The 20445-nt window shown below is 39.2% G+C and overlaps 1 protein-coding gene across 3 annotated transcripts in view; it reads left to right on the top strand.

The window, feature by feature from the left end:
* LOC105477374 (claudin 10) overlaps nt 1-19561 on the top strand; it is a 142599-nt gene extending 123038 nt beyond the window's left edge. For all 3 annotated transcript variants that reach the window (XM_011733860.3, XM_011733854.3, XM_011733850.3), the window contains exons 2-5: nt 205-366; nt 455-536; nt 17076-17183; nt 17750-19561. In XM_011733860.3, the coding sequence (XP_011732162.1) occupies nt 205-366; nt 455-536; nt 17076-17183; nt 17750-17864 (467 nt within the window). In that variant the 3' untranslated portion in view covers nt 17865-19561. The remainder of the gene's footprint in view (nt 1-204; nt 367-454; nt 537-17075; nt 17184-17749) is intronic.
* The last annotated feature ends 884 nt before the right edge of the window (nt 19562-20445 follow it).

Here is a 20445-nt window from a genome sequence, read left to right as displayed (position 1 = left end):
AAACCGCACTTCACAGTGTGTGACCTAGAATAGGCACTCCCTGTAGATTAACTTGCTTTCCTTTCTTGCTTGTCTTGCCACATGTTTTCACCATTACAGTTATCTTTTTGGAAAACAAACATCCAGAATGACAATGTAAAATGAGGATTTCTCCCTGGACAGCCACATGCTTTATGTAACGTAAATGACCTACTCTAATTGCAGGTTATATCCAGGCATGTAGAGGACTTATGATCGCTGCTGTCAGCCTGGGCTTCTTTGGTTCCATATTTGCACTCTTTGGCATGAAGTGTACCAAAGTCGGAGGCTCCGATAAAGCCAAAGCTAAAATTGCTTGTTTGGCTGGGATTGTCTTCATACTGTCAGGTAAATAGTAACTTTCTTCCAAGCAAGGTAATTGATGATGTGAATGAAATCACACTAACCATAGTGCTTTCCCTCTGATACTTGTTAGGGCTGTGCTCCATGACCGGCTGTTCCCTATATGCAAACAAAATCACGACGGAATTCTTTGATCCTCTCTTTGTTGAGCAAAAGTAAGTACTCCTCTCCGTCTGTTTCCAGCTCACAGGAAATGTATATAAATTAATATTCTCAACCAAGAGACATGAATTTCCTACATGACTTTTGAAAGTAAGACATACTGATAAATGGTAACCGATGACATCATTCAAGATTAATTGTGTTATATGCCACATACACAAAACATACATTTAATTACTTTGCTAGTGTTGCAGTGTCTTGTCTCTAAACAGTTCAAGGCATCAAATTTAGAACTATAAACTTCATCATTGGCTGTACATCATGAAACTGAGGTCAAGTAGAGGAAAAGTGAAAGGTGTCAGATGGGGAGAAAAGAATGAAGCGGCGTGCGAATAGAAAATTAAAAGCTTGTCTTGAGTGCTGCCCACTCAAAATGATATTTGCCAGAAGATAGTTTCTGGGTCTTTTAAATCTGCTGTATTAACTACTGTCTTAACAAGCTCCACCTAATAAGCCTGTATAAAGAAACTGTACATGATCCAAGGTTTTTGAAAAATGTTGTAGGAGCACGGCACCTTTACCCAAATGTGGTTGGTCGGTCTTGCAGATGAATGCTTTGGAATTAACAGATCAGTTTGCTTGTTGGTGTTGTTTTTAAACTATAGGATGTTGCTTTTTATAGTTTCCCTAGGCTTATTTCTTTGGATTGGGAAAACCCCAGGGATACCAAGTCAGAATTAATATATTAAATATTTTGTCTTGCCTAAGAATATATCTACATCCCTCCTTAGGAAGCCTTACATATATATGTGTGTGTATTGCTATCAATGAGGCTGGTAATTTTATTTTAGACTTCAGGTCAAATTTTATAGAATTTTTAAGGAGTATATTACTGAAATAGCTGGTCAGCTGGGCTTTACTTTTTTTCTAGTGGTTTTAGGAATCTTCAGGAAATTGATTTTCTAGTTCTGTCTTAAGTGTACCTTATGCATAAATAGTAAATGCTTATATCATGAAATATAATGAAAATAATAGCTAGTGCCTGTTGAGTCCCCACCAGGAGCCAAGCAGAGCACTGCAAATATTATTTTATTATGTTATTTTATTTTATTCTTAAAACAACCTTATAACCTTATTAAGTAGGTGCTCTTGGTACTCTTTCTTTAAATTGAGGAAAGAGGCCAAGTAATGTGTTCAAGGGAACTTGGACCAAACTAGTAAGCTGATTGAACTGTGATTCAAACCAGGCAGTTGAACTTCAGAACACTGGCTCCTAAAATGCATGATTTATAATATTCCACTATTTTGTAATTTTTGTGACAATATTCTATATATACTGTTCATCAACTTTCGTTCTTTTTTTTTTTTTTTTTTTTTTTTTTAAAGAGATAGGGCCTCTTTCTGTCACTCAGGCTGGAGTGTGGTGGTGTGATCATAGTTCACTGCAGCCTGTGCTCCTGCGCTCAAGTGATCCTCCCACCTCAGCCTCCCGAGTAGCTGGGACAGGTATGTGCCACCACAGCCGGAAACTTTTTTTTTTTTTTTTTGAGATGGAGTTATTGCTCTTGTTGCCCAAGCTGGAGTGCAGTGGTGCGATCTCGGCTCACTGCAACCTCCATCTTCCGAGGTCAAGCGATTCTCTTGCCTCAGCCTCCTCAGTAGCTGAGATTACAGGCACGCACCACCACGCCCAGCTAATTTTTTTGTATTTTTAGTAGGGACAGGGCTTCGCCATGTTGGCCAGGCTGGTCTCGAACTCCTGACCTCAGGTGATCTGCCTGCCTCGGCCTCCCAGAATGCTGGGATTACAGGCATGAGGCACTGCGCCCGGCCCCAGATAATTTTTCCATGTTTTAATGGAGACAGGTCTTGCTATGTTGCACCGGGTTGTCTCCAGCTCTCGATCTTCAATGATCCTCCTGCCTCAGCCTCCCAAAGTACTGGGATTACAGATATGAGCAGCCATGCCCAGCCTTTTCTAGACATTTAAAAATCATTTTTATTCAGAAATTTTATTAAATGGGAAACAAAAACAAATGTTTTAGACCCCAATATAACTTTTTTATCCCTTGCCTATGATACAAAAACATATTCTGATTTATTAATTTTCTCCTGACTTATCTTTCAAATGAGATTTGCACAGATGTACATGGCTGCAAACGTTGAAATGAAAACCGAGGCTGTATTTCTGAAGCTTAGAAATATTTTAATATTTCAATGAAATAATTGTATTTAAATGACACATTTTTATTTTAGGGTTTGATATCATAAATATGCAACAAACCTGTGTTTCTCATGGTTTATTTTATTAAACACATTGCTCACTCTTCTACATTATCTTTCCTGTATTACTGGTTTTATTTTCCTGACAATTATTAAGGATATCTCTGTCTAAATCTTAACAATCATTGGAATCTTTCCTCAAAGAGTCAAGGCTAATTTGTGTACAAACAATAACTTAAGCCTATCTTTGTGTGACTGTTTCCTGTGCTTGCTATAGCTCAGTCACCTAACTCAGTGTAGTGCCATTGGAATTTCTTACTCTCTTTTCAGATTTTGATTAAACTCAGTTCAGTAATGAGGTGCTGTGAGGGGTTTTGCTCTTTTTCAACCTCTTAGTGCTACATTAAGCTATTCCACCGTCATTAGCTTCTCGGAATTTCTCTTTCCATCTCTGCCTACTCTCTCTCTCTCTCTCTCTCTCTCTCTCTCTCTCTCTGTCTGTATTCTCGTCTGTAAAACAAAGATAATAATAGTACCCCTCTCACGAAATTGCTGTGAGAGTTAGGAGATATATATATATATATATATATATATATGATTGGCACAGAGCAAACACCTTGTATTAGCTTTTATTGTGTTATATTAACTATTATGAAGATTGTTTTTTAATTCTGTATAGTATGTAAGATGTGGCTTATCTTCATAGATGCCTTTATTAGCTCTTTTCTGAGGTGGCTTAAATATGTAACACCTACAATTCGCCCATTTACCTAATGTAAGTAAAAGCACAAGAATCAGGGGTCATGAAAAACAGCACTGCTTATCCATTGGTAATATTTACAAATAACAGGCCCTTTGCATCAAGGTCTACAGAAAATATAGACTATAAAAAACCTGATATTGAGAATGAGTTGACTCCTTGAGATTGGGGCTTTCTCTCCTTCATCTCTGTTTTCCCTGCAGTGACTTTCACAAAGAAAGGTCCTCCATGATTTCAACAAAATCCAGCTGGATCAAGGAATTATCAAGGCCTGAGAATTGTAGATACCATCAGATTCTAATTACCTACAATGATAGAAAAGAGGCATAAAAATGACACGACACCCACAAGAACTCACACCTCATTCAAACAAAACATACTTGTATAAAAACTAATAAATTAACATGACTTCATTTGGTTTCCCTTTATCAATACCTTCTAGTAGAGGGGATAAAAACTGGGAAGATGAATAAGCTGTAAATTGGCTACCAGCACAAAATGAACCAATTTCCTAGATCTGAAATATCAGCTTTAAAGCAATATTTTATTTCGGCTTATTCTAGGGATAGCACTTCTTTGGCTAGCATTTGCTGGAATTTGATAATTGATGCTTCTGGTTTTCTTTGTACGTGAACTTAGAGAGGAATACGTTGTAGAATCAAAGCTTGTGGCAGGGCCAGCCCTAGATGAGCTGGGATGTGAAGGATGCCACTATAGGAATGTTCTGACTATGTCTTTGGTGTCTTAATCAGCTGGCATGAGAATTAAGTTCCTTGAGGTCAGAAAACGTCTATACAACTCTATCTTCTTTGCCTAGCACAGTACCTAGAAGTGAAATTCTTGTCTGTAGACCTAGTCCTTTCAGAATTAGCAGAGATAATTGTTGTCTCAGTGGATAGAGGGGGAGCCTTCCAGAGGATGGAGCAAGAAAGCTCTCTTCTTCCCATTATTATCTTACATGAATCTTACAAAAACTAGCTGCCACTAAATACCATGTCTCCCTGCAGGTGCATGTGTGTTTGGGCCCTTAGGAAGCGCAGTGAGAGACAGCTACTTGCCACATGTTCTCATTTACATTTCTGGTGAGCAAATACTTGCTCTCCAATACCCAAACCCTAACACTTTGGAAAACAGTTTAGATCTCAGAGCACGGTTTTGTTGTTCTTTTTTTTTGCTGCTGCTGTTGTTTTTCCTTCGGATTTGTATGCTGTGTTCATTGGATCTTCTTTGTAGATTTCCAGGACAACTCTATATAAGGCACATCTTGCTTGCCCAAGTTAGGAAAACACAACTAAGCTCATGAACCAAGTTCCCGCTACATTCCTGCTATATGCAAGGAACTCAGCTGGGAGCTTCTTTGATGAGAAAAAAATGAGTGGCTTCTTGCATGGCATTGGAGTAAAGATTGCAGCAGGCACACAACAGGCGGTATTGCACTTTATGTTCAGTGGCTAGTTCCTCTAAAAGCCCTTCCTTTTCCACCACATATTTGGGAAGATTTTTCTTCCAACCTACAATCATTTGACAGAACTGCAATCTGTAAAGAGGTTCATCGTGTTCTGCTATTTCCCCATTTTTCCCTTTTGTTTTGCTTTCTTTCATTCGAGCTATGACTATGTTCTGTGACTCCAGCATGAGCTCTTGCAGAGCCTTGAAAACTGTTTTTCAACTCTTCCCTTTAGGCTGTGTCAAACTAACTTCCTCCTTATTAAAACAAAACCTAATAAATCTGAAAAAAAAAAAAATCTCCTACAGCTTGTAGTAATAGGTACTCCTTAGCATGATTCACCATACCAGGATGTTGAAATTTAATTATGTTATTCCCACCATTGTTTTATTGTCCAAACCACTAGCTTTCTGAATGTCCTGCTTTGTTTTCTTAGATAAACTATTGCAAATAAGAATTGATCAACATTAAGAAACTCCTTTTCAAATCATGCAAAGTTATATGACTTAACTGATTGCTCTGGCTGAGGAAGTAGAACAGAATTGTTATCTTAGACTTATTCTTTTTTTTTTTTTTTTGTATATGAGATTTACTGTTAATATTTTGGCCCAGATATTCTTGTGTTGGGTTCTTATCATCCTCTAGGCTTTTTTATTTCCAGACTTTTCAAAATCATGTCACACTTCTCATTCCTGGCATGTATTTGGTTTCTACTTTAGGATTTAAGCTTTATATAGATAAAATCTTTTCACCATTGTGGCTATTTAGTAGTTAGAAATAAACAACTACATGCTTGCTTTTTTTATTATTATTTAAGTTCTAGGGTACATGTGCACAACATGCAGGTTTGTTACATAGGTATACATGTGCCATGTTGCCTTGCTGTACCCATCAACTTATCATTTACATTAGGTATGTCTCCTAATGCTATCCCTCCCCCAGACCCCCACCCCCTGACAGGCCCCAGTGTGTGATGTTCCCCGCCCTGTGTCTATGTATTCTCATCATTCAGTTACCACTTATGAGTGAGAACATATGGTGTTTGGTTTTCTGTCCTTGTGATAGTTTGCTGAGAATGATGGTTTCCAGCTTCATCCATGTCCCTGCCAAGGACATGAACTCATTCTTTTTTATGGTTGCATAGTATTCCATGGTGTATATGTGCCACATTTTCTTAATCCAGTCTCTCATTGACGGACATTTGGATTGGTTCCAACTCTTTGCCATTGTGAATAGTGCTGCAATACATACATGTGCATGTGTCTTTATAGTAGCGTGATTTATAATCCTTTGGGTATATACCCAGTGATGGGATCGCTGGGTCAAATGGTATTTCTAGTTCTAGATCCTTGAGAAATTGCCACACTGTCTTCCACAATGTTTGAACCAATTTACACTCCCCCCAACAGTGTAAAAGCATTCCTATTTCTCCACATCCTCTCCAGCATCTGTTGTTTCCTGACTTTTTAATGATTGCCATTCTAACTGGCATGAGATGGTATCTGATTGTGGTTTTGATTTGCATTTCTCTGATGACCAGTGATGATGAGCATTTTTTCATGTGTCTGTTGACTGCATACATGTCTTCTTCTGAGAAGTGTCTGTTCATATCCTTTGCCCACTTTTTGATGGGTTTTTTTTTTTTTTTTTTCTTGTAAATTTGTTTAAGTTCTTTGTAGATTCTGGATATTAACCCTTTGTAAGATGGGTAGATGGCAAAAATTTTCTCCCATTCTGTAGGTTGCCTGTTCACTCTGATGATAGTTTATTTTGCTGTGCAGAGGCTCTTTAGTTTAATTAGATCCTATTTGTCTATTTTGGCTTTTGTTGCCATTGCTTGTGGTGTTTTAGTCATGAAATCTGCCCATGCCTATGTCCTGAATGGTATTGCCTAGGTTTTCTTCTAGGGTTTTTATGATTTTAGGTCTTACATTTAAGTCTTTAATCCATCTTGAGTTAATTTTTGTATAAGGTGTAAGGAAGGGATCCAGTTTCAGCTTTTACATATGGCTAGCCAGTTTTTCCAGCACCATTTATTAAATAGGGAATTCTTTCCCCATTTCTTGTTTTTGTCAGGTTTGTCAAAGATCAGATGGTTGTAGACGTGTGGTGTTATTTCTGAGGGCTCTATTCTGTTTCATTGGTCTATATATCTGTTTTGGTACCAATACCATGCTGTTTTGGTTACTGTAGCCCTGTAGTATAGTTTGAAGTCAGGTAGTGTGATGCCTCCAGATTTGTTCTTTTGGTTAGGATTGTCTTGGCTATGCAGGCTCTTTTTTGGTTTCATATGAACTTTAGAGTAGTTTTTTCCAATTCTGTGAAGAAAGTTATTGGTAGCTTGATGGGGATGGCACTGAATCTGTAAATTACTGTCGTCAGTATGCCATTTTCACGATATTGATTCTTCATATCCATGAGCATGGAATGTTCTTCCATTTGTTTGTGTCCTCTTTTATTTTGTTGAGCAGTGGTTTGTAGCTCTCCTTGAAGAGGTCCTTCACATCCCTTGTAAGTTGGATTCCTAGGTATTTTATTATATTTGAAGCAATTGTGAATGGGAGTTTACTCATGATTTGGCTCTCTGTTTGTCTGTTATTGGTGTATAGGAATGCTTGCGATTTTTGCACGTTGATTTTGTATCCTGAGACTTTGCTGAAGTTGCTTATCAGCTTAAGGAGATTTTGGACTGAGACAATGGGGTTTTCTGAATATACAATCATGTCATCTGCAAAGAGGGACAATTTGACTTCCTCTTTTCCTAATTGAATACTCTTCATTTCTTTCTCTTGCCTGATTGCCTTGGCCAGAACTTCCAACACTATGTTGAATCGGAGTGGTGAGAGAGGGCATCCTTGTCTTGTGCTGATTTTTGAAGGGAATGGTTCCAGTTTTTGCCCATTGAGTGTGATATTGGCTGTGGGTTTGTCATAAATAGCTCTTATTATTTTGAGATATGTTCCATCAATGCCTAGTTTATTGAGAGTTTTTAGCATGAAGAGCTGTTGAATTTTGTCAAAGGCCTTTTTTGCATCTATTGAGATAATCATGTGGTTTTTGTCGTTGGTTCTGTTTATGTGATGGATTACGTTTATTGATTTGTGTATGAACAACTACCTTCTTTCAGATAAATTATCTCATTCTTGTCAAGTTGAATGGACATTAGACAATGTAAGAAGTAAATTTCTAGATTATACAGATTTTCCTGGGTGAGGATGAAAAGAATATTGACCTCATCAGGTGACCTTGTCAAGATATTTAATTTCTCTCTTCTATACTTATTATAATTTAATACACTATGGATGTTTGTTTATTTAAGTTGACTCCGTTCATGAGGTTATTTGGAGGATGAACTAATGTTGGTAGCAATCTCACATATTCTCAGATAGGAGATTCCAGATAAGTGCCAAGTGGTAAGAACAAAACAGAGTTCAACTGTTGAATATTAAGAAAGTGTTATTCAGTGGTTTCAGTTTGTTCAGAAATAGTGTAGGCCACCTCAGATCACCAGAATTACTTTGATGCTTTTTGTTATGCTAGCATGACGTAAAAATCTGCTTGGGAACTAAATATTTGGCGCTGTCTTTTGTTTTTACTGACTAGTGTGTGACATCATGATTTCTGCCAGTGTGCCCTGCTTTCTGGTAATTCAGCTCTTACCTCCATTGCTCCTCTCCTTTTCACATCCTGGCTAACCTCTGATCAACCTTCAGAACCTGCATTCTTGGTGGGGTGTCCCTGTTTTGGGTGTTCCCTTTCCATCCTAACCCTACTGGGTGGTTTGCACCTGCTCATTTATTGGCTGGTCTCCTTAACAAGACCACAAGCATCTAGAAGTAGAAACGATGTGTTGCTCACTTTGGAATCTCTTGTAGAGGACCCATGCTCCATGACCCTTACAGCAAGGACGGTAAATCCGCAGTGTTGTAGGACTGTCTGCCTGTCTGTATCTCTCCTAGAATGGTAAGACGGAGCATGCTTGTGGTGATCGCCTAAAGGAACAGGGAGACGCAGCATGGCACACTGTTCAAGAATAAGGACTCTGGATCCAGGCTGCCTGAGAGTAAACCTTTGCTTTGTCACTTTCTAGCTGTGTAACCTTGAAGAAGTTACTTATCCTTTCTGTGCCCAGTGCCCCTCATCAGTGGAATGAGGATAATACATACTAGGAGGCTGTTGTCAGGATTAAATGAGATAGTATACTTCAACTGTTTAGAATCATGGTAGTTCATAGTAAACACTTACTAAATGCTAGCTACTATTTTTAGGGATACTGACTCTAATGCAGAGTATACTAATGTATAGTATATTACCTTATGTAGTCTATTTAGGTTAGCCACAGAGAAATGTATGTTGAAATGTTGGAGACCTAGTAGAAGAGATAATCATTTTAAGACACTTGGCTCTCAAGTAGAAGGCACATTTGAAGGGGACCTAACATGAAACCATAATGCTTGGCTGGGTGCAGTGGCTCATGCCTGTAATCCCAGTACTTTGGGAGGCCAACATGGGTGGATCATTTGAGGTCAGGAGTTCGAGGCCAGACTGGCCAACAAGGTGAAACCCTGACTCTACTAAAAATACAAAAATGAGCTGGGTGTGGTGGCGGGTGCTCATAGTTCCAGCTACTCAAGAGGCTGAGGCAGGAGAATCACTTGAACCCGGGGGGTGGAGGTTGCAGTGAGCCAAGATTGCACCACAGCACTCCAGCCTGGGCAACAGAGGGAGTGAGACTCCGCCTCAATAAATATATATATATATATATAAAATAAAATAAATAAGGCTTGTGTAATTTAAAAATTGTTGGTCACCTCTGTCATAGCATTGAGTTAGAGATAAGTAATAATATAAAGTTGTCAACTGGATACTCTTGGTTCGATTCTAAAATATATTCAGGTAGCTACTTGAAGACTGAATAAAATGTCAGATACACTTTTGATTGATTGACCCAAGCTTCTTTTGCTGCAAGTCCATCTGTATATTTTTACCTCAACACAAAGCCATGTACACCCACATCCACACACGGATTCTTGACTCAAGCTTAGCAATACTGGCCATGCCCTAAGGCATCTCAGGACAGTATTTGTTATTTTAGGAATTTCCCATCTTGAAGCACAGCCTTCTCTGTGATGTCAGTTTATTCAGACTTAAAAGTCTGCATGTAAACCTGTTACTGTGCCTACTTTAACTATTATGACTCAGTGCCTCATTTCTCACTTACGGCCAAGCAAACTCCCCAATTATCCACACACGAATGGAGATGTGGCATGGATGGTGCTAAGCAACAGATTTGGTTTTGAATTGAACTATGTGACTTTGGGACCATGAGATGTTCCTTTTACATTACAGTTTACTTTGGCTAACAAAGAGTAGCCAACATTAGATTTAGTCCTACTGTGGATGGTTTTTAAATTCCTGTGAATAATTTTCAAGAATTAGTAGTCCTATGTAGACACTCACTGATCACTTTACACACTATTAGAGAGGCAGGTGGCGGAGAGGAGAAGGGTGAGGTTTTGGAGTATGACTCAGCTCTGATCCTGGCTGAATCCTCGTCCTCCTCTTCTGTTATATTAGGTAGAGTGCAGTTGCCTTGACTGGATAACAGAGGTAGTATTTCCTGTTCTGAATGTTAAGAGGATGAGAGAAGATAAAATATTGGGGAGATATTGGCCCAAAGATGTGAAATTTCAGTTAGATAGGAGGAATAAAATATATACATAATTTTAAAATGTATATATATACACACACATATATACATATATAGAGACCAGTTTTATATCTATTTATAAATTCAGCATTCCTGATTGCCTAAATATGTTTCCTGAAGTTACCTTTGGACAATGTGTAACATATTAGGTTGGTGCAAAAGTAATTGCAGTGTTTGTCATTACTTTTAATAGCAAAAACTGCAATTACTTTTGCACAGACCTAATATTTCTGCTTCCCTAGTTAGGTAATGAGCTAAATAAAATCCTTGAAACATGTTCATTTTAGAAAATAAAAAGAAAACGTCTATAAAGCATCCACCACAGCGACACATGGTAGGTAATCAATCAATGTTACCTGTTATTAATATATGCAACTTATAGAATTCTGAACTACCCTAATGAAAATCACAGCACATGGAAGGATAATGGGCGTAGTCTATTATAATCTAGCCACAGAAAAGCAGTTTTTTTGTTTAGGTACCCCCTACCAAATGTCTTTATTTTGGGTTTCCAAAATGTAAGAATTCTCTATGAAGTTTCCATATATAAGTAGACACTTATAATTTAAATTATTCCATCCTACTTTCGCCCACCATTTGGGAGGCACCTGCTACTATTTTGCAAGTCTTGTTGGATGCCTCGGGTAGGAAGTACTGTGGCATCTGCCAGGCAGTGGGAGAGAACCCAGCAGAGGGGGAGGCTGAGTGTCTCATAAGAGAGACTGGACTGTGGCAGCCTCAGAGACACACAGGATGAGCGGGCACCCCACATAACTGGGGCCCCAAAAGAATGAGGTGTATTTTGGGGAAATGCAGATAATTGCTGTAGAATACTTACTTATATAAAAATAAAATCAATTCATGCAGTTATATAGATCTTGGATTGTATTTAATATAAGACAATGCATTGAATAAAAAGTTTTATGTTAGACCAATAGAATTCAATTTTGAAATGTTATATTTGATAATATATGAGTGTACTTTCTGGATTTTAAACTTTGTAAAAAAAAAAAAAAACTTACGTAGTTATTTTAAGGCAATTGGAAAATGTGTCTTGATTAAAATGAGGAGCAGGATACTATGTTTGAAAAACACACAATATTGAAGGATGGCAGAAGACCTGGCTTCTAGCTCTGTGACCTTCAGCAAGGTCACTTCACTTCTCTGGGGATCTTAAAAGGATGAGGTGCTTTCGTTTGTTAAAACCGATCTTGCTTTGTTTTGGGAGGGGCTGCTTTTTCCTTTTTCAGCTCCAACATGCCCTGATTCTAATTGGTATCCTCACCTCTTTTTGTGCCGGAAGAAAAGGCAGCCCGAGGGCATTCATTAAAAAATCCCGTGCCCTGAAGCTCTTGAGCCACTGAGAACTTAACGAGCCAGGGAGAGACAAAACTCCCATCTTTCTGAAATGACAAAATATGTTGTATCGATTGGGTTTTTTCTATTTATAAAATCTTTTACTTAAAGTGTACATAAAAGGATGATGGCGTGACAGTTAAGAGCTTCGGTTTGGAATCACAGTTATGGGTTTTAAATCATGGGTTTACCATTTATTTGGCTGAGACATGAAGGAACAAGTAATTTAATCTCCCAGAGCTTTAGTTTCCTCATTTGTAAAATGAGGATAGTAATACGTATCTCCCAGGCTTGTGATGAAGATTGAATATCATAATGTTTGTAAAAAAAATCTTAGCACACACAGAAACGTCCTAGTACAATGAGCTGGCAGTAATAGTAGCTGTTGTTAGCATGGACATTGACTTGAACCACATCTGAATGTGTTTGGGAGAACCGTGGTAATGTTTACTTTGCAAAAACATGCTCTTCTTATTGTTTCATCACACTTTACTGTAATTATTGGTTTAATGTCTGACTATCCCCAGTAGACTACACAATCTGGATCTGTGAGCCAGGGCCATGTCCCTCTTATCTGCCCTGAACACCTGATTAGCACAATACCTGGCATGTCATTTCTGTAGAGGTAACCAGAGGAGGTTATACCAGCTCCCCATAGATGGCAAACCTAAATCAGAATAGGGATTTGGGTGCCAGGAATACAAAAGTAGGAGGTGAAAATAAGTTGTTCAGCATTCCATTTCCTTAGGATTACTCTAAATGGCTAAAATATGAGTTGAAGTATGAAATGCATCAGAATCAAGGTCTCTAGGTTGGTGTAGCTGTGGCCAGCTCAACATGAAATGAGAGCCATGCACAACAGCCTACAGCACCACATACAGCCGGGTGGAGAGTGACTTCACCTTAGATCTTTATGGTTTCTTCTTTGAGAAAATTATAAGTCGTTATCTGTGTTTTAATTTCTGTCAGAAGTAAATTTGTTCCCCATTCCGTTTCTAAAGTCACTTAGTGACGTTATTAATGTATATTGAAGTTATATGTGCAGCTTTTGATTAGTCCATCAACCGAGATCCTCTAAAAACAATGTTTTCCTCCATAAATGAAGTTCTGTCCTCAACCTGAAAGTCATGGATATGCATTGGTCCAGTGTCATGTAGATTTGTAACCTTTCAGAATAATGAAGAAACTTTGGTGTTAGTCATAAAGAGGGCACACTCTGAGCAGGAAGGCTGGCCGAGGGCCAGGAGAATATTGTTCACAAAGACCTGCAACAGAGAATCTGAAATTTGGATAATCTTACCAACGTGTTGAAATCAGCTTCTTAGTGTTACCAAAACGGAAGAAAGATTTCCAGACAGAGAGTAAATAAGTCTCCTAATCAATGTGAAAGAATATGTGCCTGGGAACAAACTGCAGTGGATATTATGTTCACCTCTTTCTCAGTCCTGTCTTTCAATAACACACGTCAGTTTTTTTTTGTCTGTTATTTGTGTTTTTTTATTTTTTTTTATTTTTGTGTGTGTTTTTATTGTACTTTAAGTTCTAGGGTACATGTGTACAACGTGCAGGTTTGATACATAGGTTTACATGTGCCATGTTGGTTTGCTGTACCCATCAACTCATCATTTACATTAGGTATTTCTCCTAATGCTATCCTTCCCCACTAGCCCCCAACCTGTGTCCAAGTCTCATTGTTCAATTCCCACCTGTGAGTGAGAACATGTTGTGTTTGGTTTTCTGTCCTTGTGATAGTTTGCTGAGAATGATGGTTTCCAGCTTCATCCATGTCCCTGCCAAGGACATGAACTCATCCTTTTTTATGGCTGCATAGTATTCCATGGTGTATATGTGCCACATTTTCTTAATCCAGTCTATCACTGATAGACATTTGGTTGGTTCCAAGTCTTTGCTCTTTTAAATAGTGCTGCAATAAACATATGAACACATGTCAGTTTTTGCCAGATACACACAGAGAGGTGTGAATTAAAGTCACTGTTGACTAAGTTTGTGATATGTCTTTCACAGAAAGAAGGAAAAGTCTCTGAAAGAACATGCCACCAAATTAAAAAAAAAATTCTGGGGTAGACGTATGGTTTCTGAAATCATCTCTAAATGGATATTGTCTATTAAATGTTTGTCTCCAACATAATTCACACTGAAATTCAAATGGAAATGATTTTTTCCTTGGAATAGTGTCAATATGTAGTGACTTAAGATATTTTTCAAAAAGGGCCATGTGTGGTGGCTCACACCTGTAATCTCAGCCCTTTAGGAGGCTGAGGTGGGTGGATCACCTGAGGTCAGGAGGTCAAGACCAGCTTGGCCAACATTTTGGAAACCCCATCTCTACTAAAAATACAAAAATTAGTTGGGCATGGTGGCACACACCTGTAATCCCAACTACTCGGGAGGCTGAGGCAGGAGAATTGCTTGAACCCGGAAGGTAGAGGTTGCAGTGAGCTAAGATTGCACCATTGCACTCCAGCCTGGGCGACACAGACTCCATCTCAAAAAAGAAAAAGATACATAAAAAGGATATATTTTAAAAGATATTAAATATTAATATAAGCCAAACTCATGATTCCTAAATTCCTCCAGAAAGTTTCAATATGGCTTAATATAAACCCACTTCCTCATCCACCTGGGTAATTTATCCTGTAATTTGTAGTAATACTGTATCTGTGTTTGTAATGCTTCTTTCAGTGAACTCATTGTGCCAAGCTATGCTTATGATTTCTATCATCTTCATCCCCCAGCTGGCCACTCTTAATAATTCGATATTTATTTATTTGTAATCAACCATGGTATCTGGCACTGGCATTCTATTTTAGTGAAGTTCAATATTTTCAGAAAAATCTCAGACCATGTTTTCAGGGCATATTTACACTAAGAGTAATATTAAGGTATAGTTTCAGGAGAGCAGATAGCCTAACCTGTACTGGGAAAAAAAGTAGAGAAAAATAGCAAGTGTTGTACAATTATAGTCATCCTATAATAATACACTTCATGCAGAACTTTACAGTTATGCTCACTCCTTTAGCTGTCTGCAGTAAAAAGGTGCCAACAGACAGATCTGATGCCATCTTCTAGGATTTCCAGGTGTTTCAGGGGTCAAATGACAGGCACCTCCAGTTTGGCAGGCATGCTGCTTGTTGCCGGTGCATAATCTCGTTAAAATAACATAAAAGCAGGGCTGACTGCAGGAATCCAGGGCGTCTTTTTCAGATGTGTAACACAATATTTAATGAAAGTATCTTTTCTGAAACTCCCAGTTCAGCATTCCCGATCTGGCCAACTCTTTTTTCACTTGTGGACTTCCTGCTCAGTCCTCCTGGGTATATGTGTGTGTGTATGTCTGTGTGTGAACTAACATGACAGCAAAAGCAACCTTTTGTTTTCTAACTACAGTCTGCCTACATGATTTGTGCTGCAGAACAGAATAAACACGTGGAAAGCTTGGCAAGGTTAAGGCAGAGGGTGTGTGTGCAGACCGAAGTGTTTGTATCCCCACTTATACAAACCCTCTGTCTCTGCCATTGCCCCTTAACGGAGCCCGCTTACGTTCCTCAGATGCCAGAGCACAGTTAGTGCTCCAGAGCGGAGGGGCTTCCCTCTAGTTGTTCTGTTGCAGCAGTTCCTTGCCCCATCGATCACCCTGATGTCCCAGGAAAGGCAACACAAGAGTGAGTAAAGAAAGGCTCACAGAGCAGCATTATTGTGCACATAACTCCATCCCAACTGCAAATGCACAAGTGGGCCCCGTGTCCCTGATCAATGTGATGTGTGTCTTAAAATACTGAGGTTCACTAAAATAGGATGCCAGTGCCAGGTACCATGCATGCTTGATTAAAAGCACACCCTGCTTCCTGCTCCCCTGGCTAGTGATGGGCCCATCCTATTACACCACTCTGCCTGCCACTCAGACCACACCAGAAAGCCTGCCCATGTGCAGAGCCAGAGTTCAGAGATAGTGACGCTTCAAGTAGGAGGGGGTGCAGCAAGGCTCAGGACAACCCCAGGCAGCACTGGGTGGCCTCGATCTGATACTGAAGCCTGGCCTTGGCTCTTGAACTTGGCTCCCCTGCGCCCTGGGGATGGAACTAACCTTGGGCCCTGTGTTGCCTTCCCCTGGACCTCTTACTCTCTTGCCTCATTTCCCCTATGGATTCTGTGCTATCAAAAACAGACCCTCCAACCCTGGCTTTATTTTACACTGAAAAGCACCGAGATTTCTTTTGTCTTGCAATGGAAGTTTATGGGCCCCAAATGAGAGTTACTTTTTATAAAAACAAACAAAAACCTAAAATCAACCTATTCTTCTGGAGAAAGCTAAACAAACATGAGAACACACATAGTCGCTGAGATTTTGGTGTACTTTTCTCATTCCTTGTTCTCTGGGTGAACTGAAAGGATTTCCTCTAGTCCGCTACTGTAAGTGATCTTGTTTTTTGTCCTCAGGAGCACTGTTCATACATTTGTTTCATGGCCTTCCCGGGGAAGGACTGTCTCGTTTATCTTTGCATCTGCTCCTGCTGTGGTCATCGGCAGAGCACTATGACCTGCCATCTGGGAGATGCTTAATAGTAATTTATCACTAAATGATAGCTATTGATTCATTTCCCCACTAGACTGCAGTGATTAATGATGATTTGCACATATCAGGTGCTTAGTAAACATTTACTAAATTGAACTAACATGACAGCAAAAGCAACCTCTCATTTTCTAACTACAGTCTGCCTACATGATTTGCGCTGCAGAACAGAATAAATAGATGGAAAGCTTGGCAAGGTTAAGGCAGAGTGCAGAGGAAAGGTGCTGGCTGAGTCAGGAGACCCTGGCTGTGACTACTTTTGCTTTGACCTTGCCCCCGTGGATGCCCTCATTTCCTTTCAGGATGTTGGGATGGTCTAATGGCTATAAAAACACTTTGGGAAGAGTTTACAGCATTTTACAGCCACAAGGCGTTATTATTTCCTTTACAGTCTTCAATAGCAAAAAAACATAATGAACATTTAGTAAATGTTGACTGTCAGTGTTAAATACTGTTTACTCCCCAAATAAGTGAGCTGTAATACTTGTGTAATGCTTTCTCACAGGTATGAATTAGGAGCCGCTCTGTTTATTGGATGGGCAGGAGCCTCACTGTGCATAATTGGTGGTGTCATATTTTGCTTTTCAATATCTGACAACAACAAAACACCCAGGTATGAAAAAGAGACAAAAATGACCTGTTAAAAAGTCGAAGGCTATTCTAAATCATGACATGTGGGACAAATTTCAGATAGTTCATATGATTCTTAGAAACTTCCAAAAGCCAGAATTGGAAAAGGTTAGGAGTACAGTTAATTTTCTACAGTTTTACCATTATTATATTCCAAAGAAAATTCTATAAGTAGAAATAAGGGTCTGAATATGAGGACATGTTCTTCACTTTGGCCTCATCATAATTTTCCTGTAGGTAGGCAGGAATGTTGATGGCCTCCACTAAGTCTCCTAGGTTCCAGGAAGACGAGTTTTAAAACATGGTTTTGTAAGAGGATAACTGAACAAATGACCAAGTCATGAGTTTCTTCTGCAGAGAGTGTCCATCCCACCAGTTATTCAGAAATGACACTGAAAATACTTCTTGGGGCAAGAGAGAAGAAAGCTGTCTAAGAAAGAGGAAGACTTACATTTAGATATTGGCAAAGACGGGCTGAAACAGTTTCTTCCCATTTTTGTTTGCCCTATGCGTAGAATAGAACCTACCAAACTATGTTTTACCTTTCAGATACGCATACAACGGGGCCACATCTGTCATGTCTTCTCGGACAAAGTATCATGGTGGAGAAGATTTTAAAACAACAAACCCTTCAAAACAGTTTGATAAAAATGCTTATGTCTAAAAGAGCTCACTGGCAAGCTGCATCTTGAGTTTGTTATAAAAGCGAACTGTTCACAAAATGATCCCAAGGCCCTCCCATAATTAACACTCAAAACTATTTTTAAAATACGCATTTGAAGCATTTGTTGATTGCAATGGATGTAAGTGTTCTTACACAGTTATATACTAATCATTTTCTGTTGTGGCTTTCTATAAAAAATAAACAGGTTATTTACAGGATTTGTAAAATGTTTTCTACATTTACTACCAAAAGTTCAAGAAGTATTCGTACTCGAGCCTTTTTCATCATTCATAGATAGAAGTCTTCGTACCCACTCCTTATGTTTCTTTTCATTCATACACAGGTATATAAGGAACAATGTCTTATAAACAGCATGGCGGCAATCTGAGAATATTCCTCAGAAGGTGTCCAGGTTAAATAGACATGTTACTGGCTGCATACAGGCAAATTCTAGGTTTTTGTTGTTGCTTTTAGTATTCTACAACGTGTATTTAAAAAGCTAAATATTTTTGTGGAAGCAGCAAGTTATCTGGCATAACTTAACTTCTACAGGATCAGAGAATCTTGCTCATTCATGGCCATATCCACATGCCCATGGCCACTCAGTAGATTGTTGAAAAAGCAAAGCCACACCATTCTCTTTGATGTATGCAGAGTTGCGTAGCAGGGGATGTTCTCTGATTTATTCCACTGGCACCATTAGTGACTGTTTAGTTGTTTTCATAAATGATGCTGTGATGAAGACTCATGTACATATTTAGCAAATGTTAGTTTCTTACATGTGTCTGTCATGACTGTAATTCATTACGACTGCTCCAGGAAGGGCTAATGGGGCCAATATATTATTGCCTGTCATGTGGCACATCCATGTGAAGGGGCTGAGCGTCCCTGGCACAGAATGCAGAGCCCTGAACTAGGGCATCAGCAGAAGCTGAGATAGAGATATTGGTCGTGGTTGACTGTGGAGCCAATTAAAACCTGTTTATGCCTAGTGTTCCATTATTGGAACGCTAAGCATGTGGGAGTTATTTATATCCTACTGCTCAAGGTCACTGCCGAGGTCTGATTGGAAAAATTCAAAAAATTGCAACCTTAGGCGTAAATGGGTTAAGGACATCCCAAGCCCACGTGGTATGTGCCTCACTCAGAACTGACGGGCTGAGTTCTATCTAGTCTGTCTTCCAGGCCCTGTTTATGGAACTAAGTGGATAACTGAGACACTTGTCATTTCTAAAGACATTTAAGTTGTTCCAGGGATTTCTGAACAGACACAGCCTTCCTCCTACAGCCAGCCCTATATAACATGCCCACAAGGGCAACATTTATCACAGTTAATACATGCCTTTCATGTCCTGTCTCACTCACTCCTCACATACTGTTTTCATCCTGCATTTACAGAAACAGAAATGAAAGCAGAGAGCTTAAGTAATTTGCCACATGTGATGTCCAAACTAGGCCTTTGAACCAAGACAGTCTAGGGTAAAATATACTTTCAAAATATGAGTAAGAATTGGTATCTGTGTTATCTTTGAGTAAGAAACTGTCTGATATGAATCACAACATGGATCAATGTAGTATTTTCCTGAAGTGTGAAAGACTTAAAAGAAAAATCACATTGTTCAGAGGTGCTCAATGGAAAGAAAAGGAAATGAACAAGTTTGTTAAAAATAAAAATAAAAAATTCCATACCTTTATAATCCTTGAAATATCTTTTGCAGAAATACAAATTAACTGAAAGATTAAAGGTAGATTATGTCCTACAGGCCAGTGTGGGACAGAGTTGTATGGGTTTGCATTTCAAACAAATTTGTTATTCACAACTGGTGAACATAACGCTTAGATTATACTGAAGAATTTAGGGAGGGTGGGGGATGAAGGTCCGTTAGAAACCAGAAACACATTAGTTGGGCATCAGTAAGGGGCAACATAAAGGAATGGTTCCCCTCAAAAACGAACAAACCAAATTTTATACAAAAAATGAGATGCAGCCGGGCGCGGTGGCTCACGCCTAGAATCCCAGCACTTTGGGAGGACAAGGTGGGCGGATCATTTGAGGTTGGGAGTTCGAGACCAGCCTGGCCAAGGTGGTGAAACCCCGTCTCTACTAAAAATACAAAAAACTTAAGCCAGGCATGGTGGTGGGCACCTGTAATCCCAGCTACTCGGGAGGCTGAGGCACGAGAATCACTTGAATCTGGGAGGCGGAGGTTGTAGTGAGCCGAGATGGCGCCACTGCACTCAAGCCTGGGCAACAGAGTGAGACTGTCTCAATTAAAAAAAAAAAAAAAAAACAACTAACCAGGTAAGTTAAAGGGAGGGGCTTTTAAGACACAGATGTAGTGACTTAATTTAAATACTGGATTTACTTAGCAAAAGTTTATTTCCCCAAGCCCTTCCGCTCAGGAATGAAAACATGGCAGACACAAAACACGGAATAGAGACCTGGCTTACAGTCTCCCCTTGACGCTTTGTACCTGCATGGCTTCTGGCAACTTACTTAATCACTCTCAGTTTCTCACACCTTTAGGATGAGGATTATAACAATAACGACATCACAAAGTTGTAATTAAATGAATTAGTG

Source organism: Macaca nemestrina, chromosome 16 (genome assembly GCF_043159975.1).
Source record: "Macaca nemestrina isolate mMacNem1 chromosome 16, mMacNem.hap1, whole genome shotgun sequence".
Classification (NCBI taxonomy): domain Eukaryota; kingdom Metazoa; phylum Chordata; class Mammalia; order Primates; family Cercopithecidae; genus Macaca; species Macaca nemestrina.
This window is presented reverse-complemented; position numbering and strand designations above follow the sequence as displayed.